General features: G+C 30.5%; 1 protein-coding gene across 1 annotated transcript; it reads left to right on the top strand.

Annotated features, from left to right (window-relative positions):
* The first annotated feature begins 8297 nt into the window (after positions 1–8297).
* LOC101245171 (MLO-like protein 6) lies at positions 8298–14564 on the top strand. The gene is made up of 15 exons (XM_004240533.5): positions 8298–8626; positions 8712–8769; positions 8876–9123; positions 9317–9433; positions 9721–9781; positions 9977–10065; positions 11620–11694; positions 11840–11934; positions 12032–12081; positions 12476–12516; positions 12791–12964; positions 13054–13089; positions 13266–13333; positions 13773–13833; positions 13929–14564. Exons 1-15 carry the CDS (start codon positions 8501–8503, stop codon positions 14403–14405), a joined length of 1776 nt encoding a protein of 591 aa, XP_004240581.1. The 5' UTR covers positions 8298–8500; the 3' UTR covers positions 14406–14564.
* The last annotated feature ends 8207 nt before the right edge of the window (positions 14565–22771 follow it).

The following is a 22771-nucleotide window of genomic DNA, read 5'->3' on the forward strand; positions in this document are numbered from 1 at the left end:
GCGATCATGGTCCTCCTCAGTCGTGGAGTACATCAAGATGTCTTCATTAAGACTATCACAGAAAATCCAAAAAGGGTCAAAACACCTCATTCATTAATTCCATGAACGTTGAAAGGGCGTTAATCAAGTCGAAGGACATTACAAGAAACTCATAGTGCCCATGTCAAGTCCAAAAAGTTGTCTTAGGGACATCCAATATCCTAATCTTCAACTAATAATAGTAAGACCTCAAATCAATATTAAAAAATATTGATGATCCTTGAAGTTATCAAATAATTCATCAATGTGCACGAGAGAATACTTGTTCTTCATTGTAACTTTGTTCAATTATCGATAGTCAATATAAATATTTATGGTTCCATCTTATTTCTTCACAAAGTAGGGGCACCCCATGGTGACACACTAAAGCGAATGAACCCCTTACTCAATGTCTTATAACTAATCTTTCAACTCTTTGAGCATAGTTCCACAACAAGATATGTTTTAGAAAAAGATTTTTGAGCAAGACTTATTATAAACTTCTAGATAAAAATTAATACATATGATATGAGCTGTATGGATTGTAAGTGTCATCATAGGATTATGTTTCAACACTTTTTCAGTTGACTATTTAGCCTTGAGAGGCTCCTATTAGTGGATCCAGATTAGACAAAAAGGTTTTATACCGTGGCAAGGTATAGTGCAACCCTCTTCAACTAGCATTGTAAGTTGGTGGATCATAACCTCACATGATGCATGTCGGTTAAGAGAAACTCTCACCTAAAGTAATACTTTATTACTTTATGTTTCTTAATATTATCATTATAAATTTTTTAGATAAAATGATTTTCAGATATACATTCTTACCGAATATGATCTTAGAATGTATGGTCTTAGAACATTTTTGTTTATGTAAAACTATGTCATATGTCATTCTATTATTGTGTGTGTACAACTCACGATCAGATTTATGTTCGTTCAGTTCCTAGTATAATTATTAATCTCCATCCTTATATTGCATACCAATACATTCTATGTGTTGACTCTACTTTGCGCTACATCATTTTATGATGTAGATTTCAGCACTTCAATTCAGATTTTTGGGAAGACATTCGATTAAGTTCCTCTGTTTTTAACATTGTGGTGAGTCCTGCTTGCATTCAGAGGATTTCAGTTATAAGTCACTATATCTTGTTCACTTTAGTTGTGTTAGTTCACGCAGTCCGGGGTCTTTTCCTAACAAATCATTCTATTTGGTTTAGAGGCTTTCTGACATTAGTATTTAGTTGTAATGGACTTATTATTGAACTTTATTTGATTTATGCTTCTAGTTCTAACTTCCGCATCAGTTTAATAAACTTTATTTGATTTATGCTTCTAGTTCTAACTTCCGCATCAGTTTTCATAAGATGTGCTTAGATTTGCTATATAAATAGTTAGCTTGGATCACTCGTGGTTATAAGTCTCCTGTTTCTGCTCAGGTTTAAATTTGAGTCATGATAATATTCAAAGGCCTGAGCACAAAATCTTTTGACAGTGTACAAAATATATATATTTTGTAGGTAAAGGTATGTGTACTACTCCATTAAGAAAATCTAGCCTACTTTGGGTGACTGATTTTTCCTGGATGGTAACCTTCTTTGGGCTGAAATTCCTCTCCTTTATTGTTGTCCTTCAAATTAAAGTGGCCCAGTAGGGTTTTTGGGATGTTCCCCTTCTGTTTTTCAAATGATACAGGAGAGGTTAATTAGACGAATTCGTATTTCATGAATAACCCACTATGGAAGAGTGATTCCATCCCTAATCAAATTTTATATTTCACAATTTCATAAATCAAATGTCAAACATATTTCTGTTAGGTACAATTTTAACTTCACTTTCATTCTGATTGCTATACAATTTACTCATGCCAACTCATGGAGTGTTTCTTCAAAGTGTTATAGTAGTGGAATTCAAAATAAAAGGCAAATCTGTAATCATTTGACAATCTACAAACCTAAACGGATAGTTATGTCTAACTATAGCCAAATTATCAAATAAAATAAAATTAGAGCAAAGATAGTATATTTTTAAGGAATCTAAAGAAAGCTTACTTATTTTAAAAGCTAAATTTCTTATGTTTGAATGAGTTAAAACTTAATTCACTTTTAAATAATCTTACACCCAACAAATAGATTGTTGCCACCCCTAACAACATGCTTATCATTTTTATTTTTATTTTTTTTACATGCTTATCATTATAAAATATAATCCTTGTATATGGCATTAATTAAGGACAAGGGTAGTTTGAAAATACCCCATACGAACACATAGTAGATAGTTGTCACAAGATGAAGACATTGTACCACATATTTATTACTTTGAAAAGACACCTTTGATTCTTTCCTATCATTTTTAATTATTTTTGGAAAACGGCTAATGGAAGATAGTATATGGATTATGGACCATGTATTTTTTCTTTTTCCAAATCCGTTTTTTTTTAAAAATCCACGTGTCAACAATTTTGATTCAGTCAAAAGAAAATAAAATTAAAATTTTATTTTAATGATATTCAAGTTATTATTGTTAATGATAAGAGCGTTAATTGTTTTTAAATATACATTTTAATGATATTCAAGTTATTATTGTTAATCATTCGATGTTATTATTTTAATATAAAATTTTTAGTAAATCAATTAATTAGCTATTTGAACTTTGTATTTGTTGATAAGAGTTTGATTTCCTAGATTTTAATCTTTACACCCACTTCACCTTTATATATATATATATATATATATATATATATATATATATATAAAGGCCGAGAGCATAAATGTTAGATGTATAAATATAAATAGATAACAAAAGTTAATGGTACTTTTATTTTCTAAAAGGTGGAAGAGGATATTCTTGAAATAAAAATAAAAGTTGAGGATATTAGATAGAGCTGATAATATGAGCTAGCCTACCTTATCCGTGCTAATTCATACAGGTTTTGACATTTTACAGGTCGGGTTAGCGCATTTTTTGCGTGGGCCAGAAAATGATCAGCCCAACCCACAAGTACGTGGGCTACAGGCTTGACCGGCCAGCCCACTTTTTTTATAAAAAAAAATTATATTCTTTTATAATTATTAAATTAAATTTTGAATTATAATTTAAAATATTATAATAAATATCGACAAAACAATATTACATTATGTTAATGTTAGTACTTGTTAATCAAATCAAAATAAAATTATTTTTATAATATTTATTAGAGATAATTTCAGAGACCTCCATTTTTCGCTCCGTAACATTCACCTCCCCTTTGGTCTACCTCCCTTATTTTCATTTATTTGTAACCATTCATTAAACCTATTTAAAATTAATATAAATTAATATAGATTTGACAATTTTTACTCTTTTTTATATAAATTTCTTCTTATTAATAAATATTATATAAAAAATAACTTATTTAATAAATACTTTAAAAATAAATTAACACAAAGACTTGTTTTTTAATCCAACAAAGATCAAAGTCTTCAACTAATCTGACCCACAATTTCACCAAATATTAACTCTTTATCTCTATTTCACCTCTACCAATTCACGTAAATTTTCCCTCCACTATAACCTATCATTTCCGGCAACAATTTCTTCAAATAGAAGATAAAATTGAACTTCCCAAGAAAGAATTTCGATAAGAACGATAAGATTTTGTTCTAGTTATACATTTACACAAGCAAAGAAGAAACATGATCCAACGTATAAAGATAAATCATTGAAAATTAAATTTAAACATTCATATATAAGGGTAAATTTGTCAAATCTATATTAACTTATATTTATTTAAATAAGTTTAAAGAATGGTTACAAGAAAATGAAAATAAGGGAGGTAGACGTAATATCATAAACCACAGGAAGGTGAGTGTTATAGAGCGAAGCTTGGAGGGAGGTCTTTGAAATTATCTCTATTTATTATGTTTTTATCAAGTAAAAGTATAAATATATAAATAAAAATATTAACCTAATTATTTTATTTGGACTCTCTTTAATTTTAAATTTTAATATTATATTATATTTTTTAAATTAATTATTATTGATCCACGGGCCGGCCCTACTTATATTTCTTAAGTTCATAAAATCAACAAACTTATTCAAGTCGGGCTAAAAAACTCTTTTCTTAGATGGCCTTCAAAAATCTTAGTCCAACCCTATTAAATCCCGAGTTAGACCACGCCGGCTCAACGAACCTAGCTCATATTAACGACTCTAATATTATATTAAAAGGCGAAAGAAGGATACTTTTTAAGGCATTTTTCAATAAATTTGAGGTATTTTCTATCTAAAATAAATTAGAGATATTTTTATATTAAAAAACGAAAATAAGATATTTATGAGACTTTACTCATAGTGATGGTATTTATTTATGAGCCTTTTCCCTTATATCTTTTTTGGGGGGGTTAAATTCCTTTCTATCAATTATTAAGGCGTAGACAAAGAGCAAAAAATCAACTATGTGTTTGCGTATTTAAATCATAAATCTCATAGTAGTTCTTCATTCACTTTAAAATAACTTTTTTTTTAAATGCTTACTTCACTTTAAAATAAATTTTTTTAAATGCTCACTCAACAAATCATATCAAATTCAAAATTGTGCCTAAAATAAGAAAGAGGATCTTACAAAATCCAATTAACTAATACACTTTGAATTGATTGTATGAAAATAATTCCTTGTAAGAATAATAAATGGTAAAAAAAAAAACATATGTACGTAGTCAACTACAAGTATTTAAATACATGATATATATATCCCTCATAAGAGTCAGCATTCATACCATTTTTCTCCCTTGGTTGAATACTGCAATTTTTATTTGTATATTGTCCTAAAAGAGAAAAAAAAGGTGTGTGAATAGAACCCTTATTTTAATTTATTAAAATATGAGTAGTTTGATCTATTTTGCCATCTTTTATCCCATATATCTCTAGCAAAGGTTTGAATTGACTTAAAAATTAATCAAATATACTGTTATTTTTAATTTTTAGAAATATTTGACAAGAATAAAATAATTTAAAATAAATTTAAAATAACTTTTAAAAGTTAAAAACTAAAAGTGAATATCGTTTACTTTTTATTTTTTAAAATTTAAAATTATTTGAATTTAACTTTTTAATTGAATTTAAAAATTATTGTTTTAATCAATCCAAACGGAATCTCTTTTTAAGTCTTCTAATTGTCAGTCAATATACGTTGGCTTGGAACAAGATTTCGTGGGCTTTGATAGGTAGATGACTAGATCCAACGGCTACTAATACTTATTAATTATTTTTAAAATACAGGCTGATCTGGGGAATAAATAATGGTATTTCCAGTCTTATTGGGGCACAAATTAATATAGATTTTCAAAAGTCTCATTTTTCAAATATAGATTGTAAAAGATGGGATCTCTTCTAATATTTAAAAGAAAATATCAACCAAGATTAAAAAAAATACTTAAAATATGTTTTTTAAAAGAAACCATGCCGCGAAGAATAATATTTTGAACCATAACAATAAAATAACATGTTTAGTATAGCCTCAATTGATGAATTAACTCATAATTACCACGTTGATCAAATCACATTACTCCAGAGTCAAAGAAACCTGTATATACATTAGAGGGAAAAAGAACAAATTAAGTTTGTTCCCATACTATTCAAAATTGAGCAATTTTTGCTTTTGTTATATTTGTTTTTGTGTAGTATTGTTTTTTTTTTCTATAAGAGAAGAAGAGTCTTATTTTTGCCCTCTCCTAATGAAGCACCAATTGATTGATTTAGACATTTTTCTCGAGAATTTTGGACACATCCAACAAATGCTAGAACTTCTATATATTGGCAAGGGAAATACAAGATTAATTAATGTGTGAATGAGACCAATATGTAATGAATGACAAAATCGAGCAATTTCAAATAGTATGATGCAAATTTTATGACTATGACTAAATAATTATATTGACTTGTACACATATATAACCTAATTAAAAAAATTAGAAAAACTATATGCAATTCACTGTCATATATTATTATTATTATTATTATCTATACTTTTTAAAATTTTATGTATCTCATAATTAATTAAGAGTTTCGTATGCATCTTAGATGCATGTATTTGCTACCAGATATATAAAAATAGGAAGAGGGGCGAGTCAGATTGGGGAGGAAAGCTAACGAGATTTATATGTATCCCAGATATGCATGTGAACCACACTAGATACACTAGATACGTGTATATATTTAGATTGATTATTCACATGTATCTGGGATATCATATACATGGGAGAGTGGCGAGGAAGATGGGAGAGAGGCAAGAGAAATTTGTTATGTCTCCTAAATACATGCGAATTCACTTGGATATTATATATCTAGAATAAATTACACCTAAATTTAACTCTATGTATCAGAGATACATGTATCTAGACGTGTTTAGAGACATCAAAATCTGATAATATACAATATTGCATATTGGAGCGTATCTAAGTAATATAATTAGCTTCTAAACTAGTGAGATTTTTGTAATTTTTCTTTAAAAATAATTAAGTTTTATGTATAGGTGTTGTAAAAAATATTTCTCTGACTAGCTGGAACTCAACGCTCAGGCTCACCCCACAAATATTCCTTCATAATTATAAATTATGTGCCAAATTTTCTAATTAGCATTTTTGAATTTTAAATTCTTTAATACATGCATGATTGATAAAAGATTAAATTCATTTATAAAGAAATATATGAAGATTGAGAATATTGTGAATTATGAATCATAATATTACATATTTTATGATTGAGAATATTGTGAATTATGAATCATAATATTACATATTTTATGATTGAGAATATTTTGAAAGTAAACATCATTTGAACATTTCTTATGTAGCCTAAGCAACAAATTAATATTGTCACATCTTCTCTGATAAATAATAATAATAATAGCAAATCTATATGGATAAAACACATGAGTAATGCACATGACATTGGAGATGAAACTTGAATTCATGACTATGGCAAATAGGAATGTACAAATATTAATATATAGCTAGGATCAAAAGGCTTAGTGGGTTTACCTTTGACAATTATTGAATAATTTATACTTTATCCAAATTTATATAACTCATGTTTTGTTTTTTAGTATATTTAGTAAAGAATAACAAATTTCTTCATTTAGTTATTATTTAATTTTAAATATATATTTTACTCTAAATGAAATGATTTGTAGTCATACAAATATCAACAATATATTTTAGACCATAAATTTTAAAAGTCAATTTTCTTTCTTAAATCTTCACAAATTAAATTACAATCACATAAGTTAGAAACGAATCTATGTATTCCATTTGATAATACCAAATCACGTTATTAAGAGAGTCAAAGAAATCTGCATATATTATGGGTAAATAATTATATTGAGCAGTAGTTATCTGTCTAATTATATGCTAACAATGAAAGGTATTACTTACATCATTAAAATAGGCTGAAAATAGTAGTCTACATATAGTAGTTTGATAAAGTCAAATAAGTTTTTCTTTTTTATATAAAAAATATAATTCCTCGCTAATTCCTCGCTAAGAGTTTTTATCTTTTTGTTCTCTTAATAACTTGAATTTACAATCTTTAAAATGGAAGTGAGATGTGTTTACCATGAGAGCAATACCTTCTTGTCATATATATAGTTAGAAATAGTTTACCTTTTAAATTCCTCTTTACGTATGATAAAATGATTTACAATCATACGAATAATGAAAATCATTTTAGAACACAAATTAAAAAACAAAAAACTATTTTTTTCATCTTAATTATCGTGTCAAGTTAAATGTTGCACATAAAATAAGAGGGAGAGAGTATTTTTTTAAGAGATGAGAATATTTATTGATAAATCAATATGAGCAGCAGTGGTGAAGCCACCTTACAGTGACGACGAGGTTCAGTCGAACCCCTTCGGCGAAAAATTATATGATTTAAATATGATTAAAATAATTTTTTAAATATATATATTAGATTCCGAATCTCCTTCGATTATTTGTGTGTATATTTTTAATTTTGAATGAAAATTATTGATTCCGCCACTGATGAGCACAATTTTATTTCTTCCTTATTAAGATTTATCCATGATCAGAAAATCATTAGTAGATTATTTCTCATAACTATGATAATTTAAATTTAATGTTATTATAAATATTTATGAATTTGTGAATTATTGGAAGTATTAATTCGTTTAATTGCATAAGTGAGTCGTGAGTCCTCCGTGGTTTGTAGTTTTCTCACGCGGCAATAAAGTCAAAGTCCTCCACCTCATTATGTCCCACGAACACTTTAACAATACTATTATAAAGGTTGTCTATTCCCTTTGTTATTTCTTCCACTTCTAATTTGATTGCAATTAATTGTCTAGAAATCATTTATTGCACAAAATTACATTTTACTATTTCACTATCACATTTGTACGTACCTTGTTATATACTTATAGATATCTGAGAAACAAGTTTTGAGTGATTTTTCATTAAGATAAGACGACGACAATCGAAAGATGGCCGGTGGTGGTGGTGGTGGAAGATCGTTGGAGCAAACGCCAACTTGGGCGGTTGCCGTTGTTTGTTTTGTGTTAGTTGCAATATCTATTGTCATTGAACATATTATCCACCTTATTGGAAAGGTAACTGATATTATCTTAATATATATATATATATATATATAAATTATAACATAATTAACACATATGTTGTTTTGATTGATTGCAGTGGTTGAAGTCTAAAAATAAAAGTGCCTTGTATGAAGCACTTGAAAAGATCAAAGCAGGTTTTATATATATATATATGTTTCTTATGAATTTTAACCCATACTGATTCTGTCAATAATTACCAAACTAACAACAAGTTATTGTTGTTGTTGTTTTTGTTTACAGAGCTTATGCTGCTGGGATTCATATCATTGTTGTTAACAGTAGGACAAAGTCCAATTTCGAACATATGTGTATCAGAAAAATTAGGAAATTCATGGCATCCATGTAGTAAAAAAGAAGAAGATAGTAGTATAATTTCAGAAGATTCGTTGTCGGAGCAACACCGCCGGAGACTTCTTATGGATGCTGCCGGCGGTGGCGTACGACGAATATTGGCTGGTGGTGGTGGAGATGACAAATGTGCAGCAAAGGCATGACTAATTATTTTTTTAATATTTATTTATTTAAATCTAGTTACCAAATTTGAACAATTTGAAACATATGGGACTTTCCTCGAAAGTTACTTTTATAAATGGGAAATCATATCAACTCATTCGTAAATAGTTATTCAAACACTTAATTATAAATTAATTTTTTTTTTTTGAAAATAAAATATATTTGCAGGGAAAAGTACCATTTGTGTCTGCTGATGGAATTCATCAATTACACATTTTCATCTTTGTGCTGGCTGTATTTCATGTCCTCTATTGTGTTACAACTTTGGCTTTGGGGAGAGCTAAGGTAATTTTTTTCCAATTTTATTATTTTATTCTTTTTCAAAGTGCATGTACACGTTTTCTTTTATCATGACAAATGAGAGATTGTTATTGAGCATCTGTTAGTCGCAGGTGAAAAGAGGTCAAATAGTAAGACAAAGACAATATGTTAATGAGGTCAAATAGTAAGACAAAAACAATACATTAATTTAGCTCGTTGCAAAATATAACTTATATCAAAATATCTAATTGAGAATAAAAGTACAACACATATATTTTGTTTCTTTTTCATTTTTTTTGGGGTATTTTCAGATGAGAAGTTGGAAGTCATGGGAAAATGAAACTAAAACAGCTGAATACGAATTCTCTCACGGTAAAGAAAATTCAGATTTACATCATTTTTTAATATGCATTTTGAATTTAGAGGATATTTATGTCTAATAATAATTATCAGTTACGTATATATATTTGAAAAAGTCTAATAATAATCAATTATCTATATATATTTATAAAAGTAAAATATTTTAGAAAGAGTAATTAATTGATTATGATGTTATATACGTGGCAGATCCTGAAAGATTTCGATTTACAAGAGAAACATCATTTGGAAGAAGACACTTGAGCTTTTGGACCAAAAATCCTGTCCTACTTTGGATCGTAAGCATATACTTCTCCCGTCCATTTTTATTTGTCATTTTTTTCAAAAGTTCATCAACTAATTTTAAAATTAAATTATATTATATTAGTTCAATATTTTTTAAATAAAAAAAATTACATATTTAAAAGCTGAAAAAGTACTACAATTTACAATTTTCACATATTAATATAATAGAAAAAATATATCATAACATATTAAATCAAAATTTATTATAATTTGACTCTAAAAAAAATATAACAATTAGAAATGGACGAACATAATACTAATTTAAATCTCTATAACTTTTCCTTTTCCTTTTTTTTTTCTGAAAACTTTCGCCGTTTATATACAATGATATAAAGGTTAGAAGGAAAGTCCTTTCATTTTAAATTGTCATGCACTTTTGCTTCTCCATAATCTATATGTATATGTATATATATTTTAAAGTCAAATTTTATTATATTAGATTAATATTTTTAAATTAATATTAAGATATTAAAAAGTATTTTTAAAAAATAATATAATTATAACTATTTTCATATCAAAATAATGAAAAAAATATTTTTTATGATATTAATTAAAATTTATATAATTTGAATATATAAGCAAGAGCGTACTTAATATAAATTAAAGTAGAAGAGATATACTTATTAGGGATGCCTACTTATTAAATGATCCTGATAAGTGGAGTGAGTATTATAAAAACATACAGCATGTAATAATCAATGAAATTATACTAATAATGCAAATTAGTGGAATGAATAACAAAAAATAAAGAACAAACCTTCACATATACTAGAAAAGGTCAACGAAATTGTTTAGATTATTCTAATTGCTATGATTATTATCATAGTGGAGATTACTGTTTTCACACAGGCACATGCATTACACTAGTTAGTATTAATTTAGGAAATTTATAAAGTTTTTAGTAGTAGAAGTAAATTTTAAATAATCATAACTTGTGTAGTAGATTATTAAAAAGTTTTATAGAATAAATTATTTTTATTTACGATCTAAATATATTTGGACGATGTAAATTATTTTTTCCCCTTTTGGACAGCCAATTCTAGTTGTTTATTATGGTGAGAAAATTCTCTCTTTTTTTTCTATCATATTCATAATCATACTCAATTGATTATGATTAAGAAAAAAAAAACAAGCTAATATATTGTCCCAATAATTATTTCCAAAAATACATAATTTATATTATACATCATGCTAGAAGGTTGCTTTTATTTTGCAAAACAGAATATCAATAATGGAATTGTTTATTATCGCAATCATTAATTCCCTTTTTAGCATGTGTACTAAGTAATCCAATATTTTGTTACAACAATTATAATATAAGATCGTTCAACGGTGAATATAACTAATTTTTCAATTATTTGACTTTTTCAATCAGCAATTTAGTTCGACTTTTTACTTCAAAATAACAATAGTTATGTATTATGTAACATGTTTTCTTTGATTGAAATATTTTAAACAATATTCATAATTAATAACGATCTGAAAATTGTTACGTATATCTCAATTATTATCTCTTTTTTTTTCCTAATAGTTTGGCTATTTTGCAGGTTTGTTTCTTTAGGCAATTTGTAAGATCTGTCCCAAAAGTTGATTACTTAACACTTAGGCATGGATTTATTACGGTACTAATTAATTTCAGAAAAATAAAAAATTAAATTCCATATGCATTTAACTCTTATTATGATTATTATTATACTTATGAAAATCAATTTTTAATACATTTTTTTAAATTTGTAATATTACTAATTTACTATTAAATTATCTCAGGCACATTTAGCACCACAGAGCCACCAAAAATTTGATTTCCGAAAGTACATTAAACGATCACTTGAAGAAGATTTTAAAGTGGTTGTAGGAATCAGGTTATTTAATAATTTCGTTTCTTGTAATTTTATAAATATAAATTAATAATATATTTTATGCTAACCTTGTAATTATTTCTTGTAATGATTTTTTCAGTCCCCCAATATGGTTCCTCGCCGTGCTCTTCTTACTCTTTAATACTCATGGTAAATATAAACTTCTTTATATATATATATTTACTCTTTCACAAAAATTAATTAGCGATAATATCTTAATTACAGTTAGATATGTAATTTTAAAATTATTAACACTTTTTGTAAATATTCCTGAATTCGTTTACAATATTGGATTCAATGACAATTAACTGATGTTGGTAAAGACTTTATCACTCTTTGCTAACTAATGAGCATATTTATTGTTATTACAAATTTTATATATATATATATATATATATATATATATATTATTATTATTAATAAATTTATTAAATATACCAACATCGCAATTTCAAAATTGACAACTTATAAAATTTAAATTCTAATATATTATTTAGTAGCAACAATGTTACACTAACATATTTTATTATTAATTTTTTGACAGGCTGGTATTCCTATCTTTGGCTACCATTCATCCCCTTGATTGTAAGTAGTAGTAGTCCACAAGTTTACATCTTTCATTTGACATTATGTGAATGTCTCATTATCGTTTTATCACATCATATATCAATTCAAAACTTACATAATATATAATATATTTATTTGTTTCATTTTTCTTGGGTCCAGAAACACATCATATTCCATTAACAAAAAAGGCTTAAATGGTGCATATATATAGTTGACAGCTAGCTATATATAGATATATATATTTATAGTTATTTTTTAGCAGTAAATAAAATTTCGAACTCGACCATTACAGGTGATATTATTAGTAGGGACAAAGCTACAAGTGATAATAACAAAAATGGGGCTAAGGATTCATGAAAGAGGAGAAGTAGTAAAAGGGGTACCTGTGGTTCAGCCAGGAGATCACCTTTTTTGGTTCAACCGTCCTCGTCTCATTCTTTATCTTATTAACTTTGTTCTCTTTCAGGTAATAATTACTGAAATTAGCTATAAACTTTATTGTTTATGTAAATCGTAACCAACATAATTTTATTTTATTTTTTAAAATAAATGCAGAATGCTTTTCAGTTGGCCTTCTTTGCTTGGACTTGGGTAAGTACTACACTTACAACAAACCAAATATTTTGTAAAATAAATGTTAAAACAACTTTGGTCTTGTTTAAGCATAAAAAATGTGTCGATTACAAATGTCTGTATTTTAATTCTGGAGATCGAAAAATTATTTCGAAACTTTCACTCATCATTTTTTTTCTTTTGGGAAATACCAGTATGAATTTGGGTTGAAATCTTGTTACCATGACCATACTGAGGATATTGTCATCAGAATTACTATGGGGTAAGAATTGTTACGTTGTAATTAGTACTCTTTATTTTGATTTGATGTTTGGCTATATATATTTTTTTATTTCTTATCTTCCCTTCCATTCATCATATATGAGCAACTATTCAAAATGTTGAAGTATACGTGTCCACAAAGAGTCTGTCGGGAGCTCAAACATCTATTAACCTTGTCTCGGAATATATATACATATTTATGTAGAAATTAAAAGGTATTTATATAAAATTAACATAGAACATCCAATGAACAAATAATCTGACTGATCCATTTACTCTTGGGTAGATGCTTAAGACTCTTTTAGTATTATTGAGCCCGAGTTTGAAGTCGATTTTCAAAAAAAGTAAATCTTTTGAATGATTCTACATTTAGCTAATGAGATTATTGAAGAGTAACAATTTGTAACACTAACATATTATAATTTTGTTATTATGAACAGGGTCCTCATTCAGATTCTGTGCAGTTATGTCACTCTTCCTCTTTATGCCCTTGTGACACAGGTAATAAATTGTACTATTATAATTTTTCATAGTTATCTTTTAGATTATTTGATTAGAGTAAGATTCTCAAATAAATGTTGTGTATTATATTACAGATGGGTTCAAACATGAAATCAACTATCTTCAATGAAAGAGTAGCAACAGCATTGAAGAATTGGCACCACACAGCAAAGAAACATGTAAAGGATCAAAGCAAACATTCTAATCCAGTGACACCAATGTCAAGTAGACCAGGGACACCTTCTCATCATGGCATGTCACCCGTGCATTTATTGCGCGGACATTATAGGAGTGATATGGGCAGTCTACAAAACTCACCTCGTAGATCAAACTACGATTTTGATCATTGGGACAACGAGGGCTCACCTTCACCCTCCCGGTTTTACCAGGAGGCTGTTGATGGCTCATTGCACCATATTCAACTTGGTCAATTGGACCATGAACTGCAACAAGTTATTGAGCCTAATTCGTCACAAGTGGTTCCTCTATCACAAGAGGGTCGCGACCAACATGAGATTACTATTGCTGGATCAAGAGATTTTTCGTTTGAGAAAAGAACAACCAGTATATAGATATTATTATTTAATTAACAAGGAGCACATTAATACTATATTCTATATTATTTTTATTAATTTATATACTTGATTTCGGAGAAATAACGATTGTAAAGTTGCAGCAATGGATGCACGGTGTAAATTTGTAATTAAAATATGGAGAATTCGATCTGAAAATTCTACATCTATTTTATCGTTTTGAATGAACATGACCGAGAATAAAATTGTTGTAGGTGTGCCAAAATGTCAGAGCGAGTTAAAATTAGTTATGTATTTTCCGAAATTTCCTCATTTTCCTGTTTTTCTCTCAAATCACAATATGGTATTAGAGCACAGTCTCAAATAACTAAGGGAAAATCTTAAAGATTGAAGACCGAGTGATGATCGATGACTAATTCTGTTAGTTTTTTTCTTCGATTTCATTCACTACTTTGAACAACAACAACGGTAGTCTCTATTCGTGGGACCATCTGATAGGCCTGAATCTGTATTAGTTTCGATTCATCTGGGAGCACTACGAAACTTGCAACGCAATTGTTCTGTTTGTGGATCATTCCACCTCTTTTCATTGGAATTGATTACGCCCACACAGTTTGGGAAGATCTAATATTATGGAGAGGTTTGATAAAGAATCGAGTACCATTTTTTCAATTGCATAGGGATATTACCATGATTTCACAGGTAATAAATAATATAGAGTAATTGGTGTTTGTTAAATATGTTAATTAGTCACATGTAAGTTGTTAGATTATCTTGCACAATACAAAGTTAGTTACAAAAGTTGTTGTATAAATAAGCTGTAACAGTGAACTAGTTCATCAATATATGAAACTTTCTCTTCTTCTTCTTAATAAAATTCTCTCCAGAATGCAGTTCACAATCAATGAAATGAATTAACATGGTATCAGAGCTCAGATCATAAGGGATCGATATGCATAAAGGAGAAGCAGTGAAGAAGAGTTCATAAAGGAAGCATCAATGCCGACAGATGAAGCAACAACAACGGCAGAAAATGAAGTCACATCTCTGAATCACAATCATCCACTTTATCTTCAAGCATCTGATGCACCTGGAGTGATTTTGGTTCCAATCAAGTTAACTGGACAAGAAAATTATGCCTTATGGAGTCGATCGATGAAATTGGCTCTTAGAGGAAAAGGAAAACTTGGATTCATTGATGGATCATGTAGAAAGACAGCTTTCAAAGGAGCACTGGAGGAGCAATGGGAAAAGTGTAATGCAATCGTATTATCGTGGATTACAAGTACTGTCACAAGTGAATTAATGCCAGGATCCATATATGCCTCAAGCGAAAAAGGTTTGGGAAGATTTTGAGGAAAGATTTGATAGATCAGATCTAACGCGAATCTATCATTTGTGGTCTGAAATTGCAACTCTTAAACAGGGCACTGACTCTGTAACTTCATATTACTCAAAACTCAAGGATTTGTGGGCTGAATTGGATGTGATGATTCCATCGCCAGGCTGCAATTGTGAGGATTCAACAATTTATGTGAGACATTTAAGATCACATAGACTTCTACAATTCTTAATGGGGTTGAATAAGAGCTTTTGCAGTATTAGAAGTAACATTTTGTCTAGAAAACCAACAGTAACTGTGAATGAAGCATATGCAGCAGCAGCACAAGAAGAAAATCAAAGAGCGTTGGGAGTTTCAGAGAAAACAAGAGATCCTTTAACACTCTTAGCAGGAAAACCTCAGACATACAATCCTAGGCCAAAGAAATTTGTGCCTCCTGGAACAATATGTGATCACTGTGGATTCAAAGGTCATTATAAGAATGATTGCTACAGATTGGTAGTATATCCCACAGGATTTCAAAGCAAAAGGAAAGGAACTGATGGTTATAAAAATGACTACAAAACAGCTGAAGGTTTTAGGCCTGACTTCAAACCAAATGCACATTTCACAAGGAACTCTGATGACTTCCACGATAAAGGAAAGCAAGCTGAAGGTCACATGACACCACCTCAATACCAGGATTCGGTAGACAGGATGCAGAGAGCAGGAACATCAGATTGTGTTGCTAACATGTCAGGTATGGCTTCTTTAAACTCAAAAACAAGTAGATTTTATGAATGGATAATAGATAGTGGAGCTACACACCACATCACACCTAATGAGGAGACATTGAATACCATCAGTAGAGTACAAGGAAATAGTAGTGATGGAGTACAAGTTCCAACAGGAAGTAGATGTGATATTAAAGGAATCGGCAATGCACAGGTTCTAGAGGATCGTGAACTTAGAAATGTCTTGCATGTGCCAGACTTCAAATTTAGTCTGCTGTCCGTATCGAAGTTAACCAGGGAATTATCTTGTTCAATATGTTTTTTTCCTGATTTCTGTGTCTTTAAGGGACTCTACGATGGCAAGGTATTGGGGATTGGTAAGGAGAAGGAAGGATTGTACATTTTAAAGAATCAAATACAGTCATCAGTACAAGCTATGGCTACTTCAAATATGAGTGAGGATGCAACATTATGGCATTTGAGATTAGGACATGCCTCAACTGGTATTTTACAGCATATTCAATCATTGAAGCATTTTTCAGACAAGAATGTGCAACATAAATGTGACATTTGTCCCTTAGCAAAACAGTGTAGATTACAGTTTCCTGTTAGTGAAAGCAGAACTTTAAAAGCATTTGAAATAATTCATGTGGATGTTTGGGGGCTATATAACAAACCTACATTTGATAAGAAGCAATATTTTGTCACTTTTGTTGATGATTATAGTATATATACTTGGGTATGCCTCATTCACTCTAAAAGTGAGGTTATTGTAGTGCTCAAGGATTCATTGCCTTAATAAAGAATCAATTTGGCTTGTCTGTGAAAACCTTAAGATCTGATAATGGTACTGAGTTTTTCAATTCTTCAGTTGATGATTTACTCGCTTCTCAAGGTATTATACATCAAAGTAGTTGTGCATACAACCCTCAACAAAATGGAAAAGTAGAGAGAAAACACAGATGTTGTTCAAGAAAATTCCTAGTCTTCATCATTTAAGAGTTTTTGGGTGCTTATGTTATGCAACTCAATTGCCAAGAGGGGATAAGTTTGCTCCCAGAGCTAGAAAAGCAATTTTTCTTGGTTATTCTGAAACTCAAAAGGGTTATAGGTTGTTTGATTTGGTTAATAAGGTATTTTTTGTTAGTAGAGATGTGACTTTCAGAGAATCTATCTTTCCTTACCAAACTTACCAAAATGACTCTATTTCTACTGGTCTTGACATGTTTGAATTACATAATTTAGATTCTTTTTCCCCTCCTCTTATTATTTCCTTTGCTCCTCCAACTGAATGCTCTACTGTTCCTATCCCTGATCCTATTATAGAGAACACTCCTAATATTCTAACTAATGAATCACCCTCTATACAACCTTCAGAAGAACCTCTCCAAATTATTGACCAGACTCAGTCTAGACCTTCCAGAACTATTAAACCACCTGGATGGTTAAATGATTATGTCACATCTTCTAAAGCTAAGCCACCATCTGTCAGCTGCTCATATCCCATTTCTGACTCTCTTCAGTATTCACATTGTCCACTTCTTATAAGGCATATTTAAGTTCTTTTTCTTCTCAAGTTGAGCCAAAATCCTTCAAAGAAGCATCTCAAGATGCTAAATGGATTGCAGCTATGACTGATGAACTTTGTGCCTTGGAAAGTAATAACACTTGGGAGGTGGTTGAATTGCCACCAGGTAAACAAGCTATTGTCTCTAAATGGGTGTTTAAAATTAAGCATAAGGCTGATGGTACTATTGATAAATACAAAGCAAGGTTGGTTGATAAAGGGTATACTCAAAAGGAGGGCTTAGATTACCATGAAACATTCTCACCTGTGGCAAAGATGATAACAGTGCGCACTTTAATCAGTGTTGCAGCCTCTAAAGAATGGCCTTTAATTCACATAGATGTCAATAATGCATTTCTTCAAGGTGATTTACATGAAAAGGTTTACATGTCCCTACCTCAAGGTTTCCACAAACAGGGGGAGACAAGAGTTTGTAAGCTGTTGAAATCATTATATGGACTGAAACAGGCTTCTAGACAATGGAATATCAAACTATCTACTACCTTGTTGGAAGCAGGATATACTCAAAGCTCACTTGACTATTCCTTATTCACCAAATATTATGGAAATGACATAGTTGTAATCCTGGTTTATGTTGATAACTTGATGATCATAGGAAACAACCAACAACTGATTGAAGATGCTCAGAAGACATTACATAGCAAATTAAAAGTGAAAGACTTGGGTCAACTCAGATATTTTTTAGGAATTGAAGTATTGACGTCAGAAAAAGGAATTCTACTTAACCAAAGGAAGTACATTTTGGAATTACTTTCTACAGTAGGATTGGGAGAATCTAAGCCATCTTCCACTCCCATGGAGATGAATGTAAAGCTTACTACATTAGAGTATGACTCAGTAGTTGGAGGTGTTGAAGATCCTATGCTAAGTGATATTCACAGTTATTAGCAATTAATTGGGAAACTAATCTATGTGACAATCACCAGGCCTGACATATGTTTTGCAGTTCAAGTTCTCAGTCAGTTCATGCAACATCCAAAAACATCACATTGGGATGCAGTATTGAGAGTGCTCAGATACCTCAAACAAGCACTTGGCAAAGAGTGTTACTGGCAAGAGATTCCATCACAAGCTTGGCAGCATATTGTGACTCAGATTGGGTAGCTTGTCCCAATACTAGGAGATCAGTGACAGGATATGTAATTCAACTTGGAAGTTTCTTGATCTCATGGAAGTCAAAGAAGCAACATACCATCAGTAAAAGCTCAGCAGAGGCTGAATACAGAAGAATGGTAGATACAGTAGCAGAGATTATTTGGTTGACTGGATTATTAAAGGATCTAAGGGTAGACATTACTACTCCAGTTAGAATATGTTGTGATAGCAAGGCTGCTATGTAGATTGCTACCAATCCAATCTTTCATGAGAGAACCAAACATATTGAGATTGATTGTCATTTTATAAAGGAAAAGATCAAAGATGGCTTGATCAAGCCTGAATATGTGGGAACCAAATCTCAGCTGGCAAACTTACTTACAAAAGGCCTAGGGACTGTACAACATCAATTTCTTCTTTCCAATCTAGGAGTACTTGATGTCTTTCATCCTAGCTTGAGGGGGAGTATTAAATATTATAGAGTAATTGGTGTTTGCTAAATCTGTTAAATAGTCACATGTAATTTGTTAGATTAGCTTGCACAATACAAAGTTAGTTACAAAAGTTATTGTATAAATAATCTATAATAGTGAACTAGTTCATCAATATATGAAAACTTTCTCTTCTTATTCTTAATCAAATTCTCTCCAGAATGCAGTTCACAATCAATGAAATGAATTAACAACAGGGGAAAGACATTCTATCTGCCTACTTCACCAAATTGAAGGTGCTTTGGGCTGAACACAACACAATTGTACCCTTTCCTAATTGTGCATGCGCTAGATACCTGTAACAACAAAAACTGTTATTAGCTTCTAAGTGGTTTGAATGGTACCTATACAGAGTCTAAACGAGATTCTAATGAACATGACTGAGCCTAGTCTAAATCAATGTTATGCAATGATTATGGAGGAAGAAACTCATAGATTTGTTAGTGATTCCAAAAGACATGGATTTTTTTTGAGCACACGTGGATCAGGTTCATCAAGCAATATGAATGTTACAGGTCAATTTCAAGGCAACACCTAAGTGTGGCTCTCAAAAGCCTAAGAGAAACTGGAATAATCATTGCAAGATGCATGGTCATATATACGAGTGTAGATTGTTATCAGATAATAGGATATCCAAATAATTTTAAGGGGAAGAGGAAGCCCCTTGCTAATCATGCTCTGTATGCTATACATGAGCACATTAGTTCTATCACAAGGTACCCTCCGTACATGCACACTATTGAGCCTCAACCTCCTTGCATAAATATTCAGGGAATTGAGGCCACTGAATGGCACATGGAGTTGGACATACTGGAAATTAATCTGCTGGGATTTTATATGGTCTAAGACACCATGGTGAGGAATCTGTTGGAACTGGTACAGGAAAGGATCATATGCAGCAGCCTGAGTTGGAAACTTATACGAATATCACTATTTCTTTATCCCCTGATCAATATGCACATATTCAAAGGATAGTTCCCAAAGAGCACTACCGTTCACCATCACCATCAGCTAACATGGCAGGTGATTCTCATACTTTAGTGGGGGCAAGGTTTTACATGATTGGATAGTGGACATAGTAGAAAATAATCACATGATTTGTCATCCTAGCTTGTCATTTGATATAAATGATTGTTATGAAACCGGAGGTGTGCATTTACCCAATGGAAGCAAACTCCCTATTATGAATGTTGGTAGATGTAAGCTAGACCATGATATGATAAAAAATGTGTTATGTTTTTCAAGTTTAAAATTCAATTTACTTTTTGTAGCCAAGCTGACCAGAGAGCTAAATTGTGTGTCGAAATTCTTATCATGATTTCTGCTTAATGCAAGACCTTCACATTGAGAAGGTGAAGGGGATTGCTATCACGTCCCGAGCCTACATCCCGGACATGGCTGACACTCGAGAACCATTGTTGGCCCTAAGCTAACTCTTTGTCTGACTTACTTACTAGCGGAAGACTCAATTCCAACAAAGACAAGTCTATATAATAAACTGGAATGTTAATGAAACATTCAACTTGACCATCAAGGCAAACTCAAGTCTTAACATAAGATAGCAAAATAAAAAGATAAAGAACTGACATCTGACTATCTATGAAAGCCTCTAAAACAATTGAGATGGATGTCGGGACAAACCCCACGACATCCTAATAAACTAATAAATATAACTGAAAGCAATAAAAAGGAATCCTCCGGAATGCAAGGAGATTCACCAGCTGACTCTTGAGTGCTCACTAGATCATCAATGCGCTGAATACCAATCCTAGTTACATGTGTCTACATCATAATAAGATGCAGGCTGAATGACATAAATATATTGAATGTACGAGTATGCGAGTTGGAATGCAAACACAACATAGGATTGAAGAATATGATGAACTTACCTAGTTCAACTCAACTCAACATAACTGAACTGAATTCTATATAAAGCAGTTTAAAACAAGTGCACTATAAAAAAAGCTTTTTAAAACATGATGTCAAATCTGTGTGTATGCAAATATATATATATAACTCTGAGGTGTATGTAAAAATACAATAAACTATGTATTTAAAAATATTATTACTTCTGTGGGATTTTCTCTAATGGACAACCATCACGTAAGCACTATTGTGATGATACATCGTTTAGCCTCACGCTACCATGGCCATCCTCTTGTCATGAGTATAAAATCTGAACTACTAAGTGGATCCACTAGTCTATGCTAACACTAAGGGAATCATCTAAAAAGTATGCCCCTTTTCTATCCATGATGGCTACATGGTTTAGGGCGGCTCAGAGTTTTTTGAACTCTCCCCATATCAGTGCTCAATACTACTCTCAAGATATGCTAGCCCTTTATTTTTAAAAACATAACTTCTTTCTGCGGTTTGAGATAATTTCTCAAAACTTAGTTCAAAGGCTATCTTGAAAATCAAAGTTTCCCTTCTTGCTTAATTGTGAAAACATTTACTCTTTTATGAAATCTAGCTCAAAAACTCTTTAAAAATCAAAGTTGTCTTACTTATTTAAATGTGAAAACATTTTAAACTTTTTTGGAATACATAGTCCCATATATTTTGAATAAATGGACTTCAACTTTACTTTTCACTGAACTTAAAACTTAAGTCTTAAAACAAAGTTAAATCATTTGTAAATGACTTTTGGAAGGCTCTATGAACTTTTCTTTACTGGACTCTTAACTGATCTTGACTTGATTCTTAACTGATCCTTGAATTGAATTATAGATTCAAGGGCTGAGATTTGTGATAGGAAAAATCTCATGATGTTTAGGAATGATTTTAGATTTCAAACATGAGAAAATATGAAGAAATCATTGTTCGAAGGTTGGTCCGCGATACAGAGATGTGTTTAAATTTTTTATCACAAAATCAATATTGAGACAGAAAGGTCTGTGACTGCTCCACGACGCGAGGGAGGATTTCCCAAAGAGGAACATGTCCGCGGACCCATATTTTCCCAACTTGTTCCTTCTTCATTTTTCATCCCCAACTCGTCTAAAATGAATTCTTTTTCTCCAATTCTCTTTAGATTCAGATACCCATCAAATATACCCAAGAACCTAACTCAACAAAACTCAAAATTCGACCTTAAACTCTCAAGAATTCCTCAATGTCATCCAAATTCAAGAACGAAAGTAATTTCAAGAACACATATCAAGAACATTCAAACT

Source organism: Solanum lycopersicum, chromosome 6 (genome assembly GCF_036512215.1).
Source record: "Solanum lycopersicum chromosome 6, SLM_r2.1".
Taxonomy (NCBI): domain Eukaryota; kingdom Viridiplantae; phylum Streptophyta; class Magnoliopsida; order Solanales; family Solanaceae; genus Solanum; species Solanum lycopersicum.